Source organism: Pavona decussata, unplaced genomic scaffold, assembly GCF_977016875.1.
Source record: "Pavona decussata unplaced genomic scaffold, jaPavDecu1.1 SCAFFOLD_300, whole genome shotgun sequence".
NCBI lineage: Eukaryota > Metazoa > Cnidaria > Anthozoa > Scleractinia > Agariciidae > Pavona > Pavona decussata.
The window spans coordinates 3,677,147-3,686,088 of record NW_028145697.1 but is presented as its reverse complement, the minus strand read 5'-3'; the positions used below and the strand labels follow the sequence as shown (position 1 = coordinate 3,686,088).

The following is an 8,942-nucleotide window of genomic DNA, read 5'->3' as shown; positions in this document are numbered from 1 at the left end:
TTCACGGCCCTGACCGGGCTATAACGATCGAACTTTCAGATCTGGAGACTTTCGAAAATGCATCGTTTCTTTAGTGTAGATGGGTAAAAAAACACATCGTTTGAAAAACTCGCCGGGGTTTGTGTGTGGACGGGTGAAAGCAGGGTCTCACGAAACGCTAAATCATTTTTTCAAAGCAGATAAAACAATATTCATTTTCAAACAAAAACGGTATAAACAGGAAATAAACAGGAAAAAATGATACAAAAGTGTGCGGACAAATTATTTGCTACGTTTTCGCCTTGAATGCAAACGAAGACTTTTGAAAACATATTAGCTTGGACTAGCTCAACGTCACAGTGAAACAACCAGATTGTAATAATTTAATTGCTCAAAAACTGCTTCCTAAAAACAGTTTTAGCACAATTTTCTGAAGTGAAAAAGACAACAAACGCAATTGCTCGCAAATCGCAATGGTTGGCATCTTCGAAGTTGCTGAAACAAATGGCTCAGGTCCAATGGGAAAAAATCACTTCATGTGACACAAACGCGACCAAGGCTTGCTCGATGATCACCGAAAAAACTTTGTATGCGATAAAATGTGTTTAACTATTTTCTGAAAGTTTTTACTAAATTATTCCATCAAGAGGTCTAAGAAGTCAACTGACTTAACACTTTTTCGTGAAAAATACTTTCATCGAACGCCACACGAATCAAATAATGGTTTTACCGGGGAAACTGTGTCGTTTGCCGCAACACTGCAATAGCTACAGGCCTACGGGGCCAGTTGTTCAAAGCCCGATTAAACTAACCCTGGATTAACGTGAATTTTGATTCTAGTTTCATAACTCATCATTAAAGGTGCTGCCAAAGATTTTGTCCCTCAGTTTTGACTTGTCTTTAGCATGAGCTTACAATTAGCTTTCAAAAACCATTTTTAATGGGCGAGATCAGAAAACCTTGCTTAACTTTTAATCATCAATTAGCATTAATTGGCTTTCGAGCCGAACCGGGCCCTAGGCCACTATAACCTACCTTCCCAGCGATTTTCTTGCGCTCTCTTTGTGTTACCTATCCTCAGGAGACAGCCTATAGCCTTCAGCCTTCCGCTATCAGCCTTCAGCCTTCAGCTTCCGCTGGTTAATCCGAAAAATCCTTCGCAAAGTCGGGAACGCTTATTGAATTTAAAACGCCCACTTATATCGCTAAGATGCTCTGAAAACGACCTTGAGGCTCTCAATTAGCAATGGGTGGTTATCCCGCTATTTTCTGACTATTCGTCACTATTCCCTGATTATTCATTCCTATTCACGACTGTTCCTCTCTACTGATTTCCACAATTTGCAACTACTACTCATCACTAATAACAAATAATTTTTGCATTTGTATAATTTATGGGAAAACAATAAACTGAACTGAACTAAACTGAACTATTCGCTGTTCAGACGTTCCAGTCGCCTGCTTTGTGTACCTGCACGGGCCGGAAGTGGGTGTTGAATAATTCCCTCTTTTCCTGTCCTCTCGAAAAATCTCGATCTTTTCAAATTGAAATTAGCACGCAATTAAGTTTGTTGACAAGCGAAAGTCACGGCAACAGAAAATTAATATACCATGACCGTATCAAACAGTGAAGTTCGATAGGGTATCAGACGCTAAATTATTCTTCTTTTCATAACAAAATCTCGAACAAATGGTGATTTGTTTCAAACTAAGTAAAAATTCTGACAAATGACACACACGACTATTGATAACTTTTGTATCAAAAATAAACTGTTGTCAGTTCAGTATTTTAATAGCCCCGTGGATTTTGTGATAAGTAGATTACATTGTCTGATAGGGTATTAAAATACTGTTTCCAAAGGAATGACGATTGAAGATTTGAATATTTGGTCATCGAATTTTATACCACAATATTCAAGTAATTCTTCCAAAAACGGCGGAAATTTTGATGGGAAACCGATACTACCTGTTGATTCCTCTTTCTCTAAGAAGCGCTGACGGAAGTTCTGAAGCAGAGCTGTAGCTTCCATGAAAAATTTATGGCATTTGTTTCACGTGGGCTAACCGCGGAAGCATGTCAAGTGCTCGTGATCGTGGGCTCTCGTACAGCGTGATTCGATTTCAAGTATGATTAAAATTGTTCACAGTTCTTTTCAGCGCACAAAATACGGCACGGCTTAGGATCAGGCACTGGAGTTTTCATTCATCTCCTATAAATAGCTGAGACAAGATAAAGAATCGAGCAACATACCAAGCTTGTTATGGAAAATATAACGAACCCAAGGTCAGAATATTCGACATCGAAAAGGCAAGTCATTGCTGAACTGCTACCGATTGCTGCCTCGATTATTGTCGTGAACAGCGTCGTGTTTTTATTATTCACGAAAGAGAAACGACTCAGGAAGTCACCGACGAATTATTTGCTGTTCAGTCTGGCGGTTTGCGATTTCATGACTGGATTAATCAACATTCCGCTGTCCGTTGTCGTGATGACTGAACTCTTTCCTCCTCCACATGGGATTTTTCTAGGATTTTTCGTGGTTGTTCTGAATAACATGGTAGTTGTCCTTGCTGTTTATCACGTCTTTGCCGTGACAGTGGAGAGGTATTTATCAATCGCTCGCCCGTTTCGTCATCGACAAATGACAAAGAAATCATCCATGAAAATTATAGTTCTTATATGGCTGGCTGCCATTTTGATCGCGTTTCTGCCTTTTGTGTGGTTTCGAACATTCTTAAACTCTGAGAAAGACGCTATAGACGTGGCGTTGAAAATTCAAACAGGTCACATTATATTCTGCATAGTTTTCGTCTTTCTTTTGCCATACGTTTTTATTATTTATTCTCAATTTGTTATGTTCAGAACGATCAGGCGAGGGACACTAAATATGGAAAGCAGCAGGAGAGACTCCGCCATCCATGGTGGTATTGTGGTCAACGTTAAACGATGTCTGATCATCTTTGCACTGATGGCATTTGTTAATGTCGTGTGCTGGTTTCCGTGGTATGTATTGAGTATCTTCCACAATCGTTGGTTTACCATCAGCAAAAGAGCGGACGCAGTTCTGCTTCAGTGTTCGCATGCATTTCTAATCATCAGATATCTGGCCTCGATCATTAATCCTATTCTATATACGTTCTTCAAAAAAGACTTCTATGAAGCTTTTAAAACTGTGATTTTAAGAAGTAAAGTCCAACCACATCACCATTCCAGCCTGCGACCGCTCGGCTCAAATCGAAAGAGTCAAGTCATCCTTGACGCACGCCGCCTGCTAACAAAGGATAAGAAAGCCGAGCTATTGTAGTCTATTGGAGCCCTTCTAATACTGAGGAGAGAGCTACAGAAGAAAGAGCTATTGTAAACTCAGTCTAACACTGAGGAACTGAAGAGCTACACAAGAAGGAGCAATTGCAGACTTTCTAACACTGGGAAAGAGCTATCGTAGACTCAGTAACACTGGGAAAGAGATCTGACACACGAAAGAGCTATTGTAGACTTTCGAGCACGGTTTTTTTTCTTTGAAACATCCTAACTTGGCTTATATTTCTACGCTCGAATGCGGGGGAGAGTCTCATTCAGTCGTTTCAGACACCATTAAAAATCAAACCAGTTGGCTTAAAGCACGTAGTGCTACTGGTGAAATGTCACTGTACTTGAAACATTTTCTAGCAACTAGTCATGATAATTTTATTGTACAATAAGATATAATGATGAATACTTCATACTATATATCTAATACTGGAACTTGACGTACAGGTGACTGACTGGGTCTAAAGGCCGTGAATTCTGACTAAACTGATTAACTATAATATATACATTTTTGTAATTTCTGTGGTATGGCAAAGCTAGTAAATTAATAAACTTTTGTTTTGATTAACTTTCTAGCCTAAAGGGCAACTGACAGAAAAATTTGTACAATTCTTAGCATTAAGACTCATTCTTAACAAAGTTTAACTGTATAAAAGTAAATTAAACAGGATTTTTTCCGCCCTCATTTGGCTCACTTTTGTTGTCACATGACGCGATATTAAAATGCTTATCATATTGGAAGCTGCGAATTTTGCAAATAAAAAGGCATTAAAACGTCAGCGGAGTTCGTTTATTCCGGCTTTCGTTTCGCAATTCATGAGAAATCAAGTTTTGTTCTAGTTTGATTGTGTTTCGAAGAACAGAGTTCAAGCAGCTGGCTTGCGCGACCTTTGTGGTATCTCGGTTTCCTATCACTATTGAGCCCTATAAATGCCGTTCAGGTTCTCCAGCGATTGGAAAATAAAGATAAGGCTCTGTAAACCAATTTGCGTGTATTGGCTATTGAGATTTTATGCCGCAAGTGTCATTCGAGACGGCGTGACGTTTGCCGGCTAGACAGATTCAATTTAAATTTATTTACCTTGGCGCACGTTGAACGGCAGCGTAATAAATGATTGACGGGGTAAAAAATCCAAAGGGCGCAACGAAGTCAGGGAGGTCCTGGTCCAAGCGTTTTGTCGTAATGTTTTGTAATAATACCAACGCAGACTAGTAGTCTTCACCAATTTCCGAGAGCTGAACCGCGGCGAAGATTCAGCAGTTTTTGCTTACTGAAAGGGGTCCTAAAAGAGGGTTCTGGGCCGTATTTGCGGTCAGCATTTTTTCTCCAGACTGATATCTTGGAGCCTTCTATTTTGCTTTAGTTGTTTTGCACATTGTTCGTTGTGGAAATGAGCGTCACACGGTATTGCCGACCTACACTCTTTTTTGTAAGAACCTTTGTTATTAGAACGTCGAGGCTGAGATTAACTAAAATTTAAGAACATACTAAGAACATTACCAAGGCTAAGAGTCAGTTAAGAACATTTTTGTTACGACTTAATGTTTTTAAAATGAACAGTATAAATACGGATAAAATAATACAGGTAAAAATTCAGGCTATATTGCCAATTAACCGATAATAGGTGTCTTAGTCACGTCCGCAGAGATTTGTTGAAATACTATAACAGAAAACTAAGAACATCTTAAGAACTTTTCAGGCTCAAATTGCCAAAACTAATAAGAACGTTCGACTCCAGCCTCAAAATTAGACGTTCTTGTATAAAAAGAGTGCACCTCGATCGTCTTGCTGGCCACCGTGAATGGTCAGCAAAAATATCGTTAAATTTTATCCGAAAATATATATTTTTTGCATTATTGATTCATGAATTATTTTCCCCATGAAAATGAAACGCTATTTGAGGGTATCAGCTACCGGTGACAATAGCACAATCAAGGCACAGAGGAGCCATCTTTTGACCTTAATTCCAGCTACCGTGACTGCATGACTAAAGCCGACAGGTTAGACTGGGGCGAAAAGGATCTCCGAGCAAGTTAAGGTTACTGACAAATTGAAGTTAGTACTGTTAGTACTTCTGGCGGTATGCCCACAATCAATGAATGCTCTTTGCTAATTAGGCTTGGTTGATGAGAGTAGGTACGTAGTGGTTTGATATGTTACAATTCATTAGCAAACTACAAAAAAGTCAAAACCTTAGCTCTGTGCAAGCTTATATTTGTCTGTAGTGTTTTGGAAACTCCGGAACATTTTACAGACGAATTTAACAAACTAACATTTGATTTCATTTGGACAGGGGACTACCTTTACTACAAAATAAGCGTTGTTGCTAGGGGATTTTGAGGGATGGTATTTTATGATACTCTGTTTTGCAGTGTTTTATGGCGCTTTATTGGTGAAATGTATGAGGCTGAAAATATAGGTTTTAAAAATCGTTACAACATGCATTAACTATTGCCAGTGCCTAACCGGCGAGGCGGAGAGAAAAATCCCTAAAAACTCGAATAAAAAGGAGGTAAAATTCGGATTTTTAAGTCTGAGACGTTCCAGCCTTCTTGTTACGTCATAACTCCATAAAAATTCAAATTTCCCTGGCGTTCTTTAACTATCTTCACTATTTTCAATTTTCACACGTGTGCGCCGTTTGAATTTTAGGCTTCTTTTTATTCTGATGATGTGACTTGCCAAATAAGGTTATGACTCGAAAATTGTTTGTTCAAACAACTGCTCCGTGGAAGTCAGGGTTTCCAAGATATGACGATTAGGAACTTTCCATGGAAACAATATGATAGTTAAATTAGTCCCCCCTTAACTTAGGCTTGTGTAAGGCTGTGTACAGTTGTATATGTCTGTGTAAAGTGTACCTGTGTAGGGCTGTGTAGACTTGTGTAGGCTTCTTCAGGTGCATTCTTTGGTACTCAGTAGTCATGATGTCAATCTAATAAATGCTATCAAACCACTAGATGATGGTTAAACCACGTAATGCTATCTACCTGCGGATGAAATATCACCTGACGCGTAACGGGCTCGTATAAGGCTTTCTTAGGGATCGATATGTACAATAAATATAGTCGCGGTCCCTGTGGTTGATTGTATTGTTGCACGGTTATCAACCAATCAGCGCACGAGTTTACTGCACAATATTCTCTATTTTTAAGTTCTCATAGAAATTAGCTCATGGTTTTCAGCCATTGAGGGAAAAATAGAATAATCTTTGAAGCTGTTATCTAGAATGGATTGCGTAAAAAATTCTGTGGCAGAAATTTTAGTTCTGATATGACGTCTTCACACAAGAAGAAAAGAAAGAATTACTTTTATGTCTGCAGTTGTATGTTTTTTTTTCTCTCTTTCGGTTGCAAAACAGATGAACAGGTGAAAAACAGATAGGGATCACAGTTTTTTGGAAGGGAAGGTTTTGAGTTTAACAGGTATGGAAAAGGGTAGGTCCGCGAAATATTTCGGGAAAAAATGAAAACTCCCCCAGCCTTCCCCCTCAGTTAAAAACGTACCTTCCCTCACTTGCAAGAAATTTTGTAATTTAACTCCTTAACTAGAAAATTCCTTGGACTCTTTGGGCAATTTTCTGGATGCAGATGACCAAAAGGGATTTAGTTGTCCTATATGAATGTCTCCTTTGAAATGTACTGTTGCTCTACAATACAGAGGACTCATGTTCTTTTGTGACGTCACCAATTCATACAAGCTTCAATCCGTAAGTAATTGGTTTATAAGTGTGTTTTCGAGCCATTTGCCACCGCAGAAGCTCCCAGGCTGGCATCATTAAGCTGGAATTGATAGAGGCAAATCTCTGAACTAAATCAGGGGTGAGAGAGAATTTCACAGCGATTGGGACGCCAAAAGTGTTCCTATGAAATCATGGTGAAGTTGTCTCTGTGGCGGTTATGTGGATGAATTTTTTGACCTACCAGAGCAATTTGGGCGAGATTTGACTTTCAAAGAACACAATGGGTGTGATATTTTGCCAGAAGGACCAGATGGTCCTATTTTATTCTGGCGTGAGTTACAAAATTGAGATGGTGGGACTTCATTTCGCACGGTAATATCCGAATTACCCAGAATACCTTTCGGGCACCAAAGAGAAAATCACAGCTTTCAAAGGTGGCTTTAATCAACGACGCTGATGTTCAACTCACTGTAGGCGTGAGAGGCAAACTTGGTGACAATCTGCTTAGTCGAGACATTAAGGTATAGCTGTCTTAAGGGAATTTTGTTTTCAAAATGAGATTTTGAGTTAACGAATTGAAGGCAAAGATGTATGTTTTATAGCTTTGTTTTGGGACACATAAGACGGGCATTTTTGGTTTTGCTTGAAAACGAATGTTGGCATGGAACGGGAAACTGAGGTTATCCTCGAACACTTACTTGTTGACACCATAAACAGACCATAACAACCAGGTTTCTGGATTTGAGAACGTGACCAATCTTGAAAGCAGCAGCCCTCCAAAGCCTATGAATTCGTCCGCTTCACTAGTGGTGAAACATACCAGTTATCAGAAGTGTCTTGTGAACACATCATTATTTAGGCAACTTTATAACATAGCACGCGTGCATCCTAATCTAATTCCTATTGGCGCCATCATGGTACATTTCTCAACATACGCACGGCCGTGCGTCCATCCGATGACGTGTGCAAGTCAGATGGGGGAAGCATGCGCGCACTGTGTTATTAAAAAACTTTTACAGAGAGACAACACTATAAAAATGTATATTTATAGGAGCTTGTCGAAGTTTAATAAAACGTTTAGATTAAACCGATGTGAGAAACCACTTTCACCTTTTTTTTTGTACAGAGAATGTTGTAATTAATCAGGGAAAAAACCTGTTTTCTAGGAATCATTTACTTTATTTTCACTATGTTATAAAAGAATTGGTTCATGCTTTTAGCTGTGCGTATATCGAGTTATGGATGCACTTGGGAAGTTTGGAGAGCACTCAAAAAGCTAGAGTTGCTCTCGGCTACGCCTCGAGCAACTCTTACGCTTCTCTCGTGTTCTCCAAACTTCCCGCGTGCATTCATAACTCGATATACGCACGCTAAGCATGAACCAATTCTTAATTTGTTTACGACTGTTGCATGCGATTTTCGTAGCGCGCGCCGCTCGCGTCAGGCAAATCGTTGTCATTCAACATCGCCTACGCCTACGATTGTCGTACTAGGTTTCTAAAACATGTTTCAAAATCCCGCGACATTTTACGTGCCATGCACGACAAGTTGTAAGCTTGATTACAAAACAGTTCGTATCGTAAGCTTGTGGTCAACATGTCGCATACACGGATAGCCCATCAATCATATATTCTGGCTTGTGTTCAGTTGATTAACAGGTCTCAAGTGACGCAATATGCTCCTACTGGAACGTAAAACAACTCATGCATATAAAACAAAGTGTCGCTATGGCCAGATGTGGCCAGGAAGAAGTCAGTATCGGTCATTTGTACATGACAAATTTCCAGGACATGTTCGTGTATGTGAATTGCAGGTCTTCTTCTTTCTTCCAGCAGCGTTTTCTGAAATTTCAAGACTCTACGCTCTAAAAAATTCAAAAAGTATGCAATGAATTTACTCAAAGGATATTTGTAATTTGATATTTAGTTGTTAAAGTGGAAATTTGACTAAGAAGAAAATTTCAGTACGTT

At 39.3% G+C, this 8,942-nt stretch overlaps 1 protein-coding gene across 1 annotated transcript; it reads left to right on the top strand.

Moving 5' to 3' along the window:
- Positions 1 to 1,824: 1,824 nt before the first annotated feature.
- LOC146454695 (uncharacterized) lies at positions 1,825 to 4,068 on the top strand. Its single transcript, XM_085095109.1, has 2 exons — positions 1,825 to 2,584; positions 2,843 to 4,068. Exons 1-2 carry the CDS (start codon positions 2,241 to 2,243, stop codon positions 3,282 to 3,284), a joined length of 786 nt encoding a protein of 261 aa, XP_084951235.1. The 5' UTR covers positions 1,825 to 2,240; the 3' UTR covers positions 3,285 to 4,068.
- The last annotated feature ends 4,874 nt before the right edge of the window (positions 4,069 to 8,942 follow it).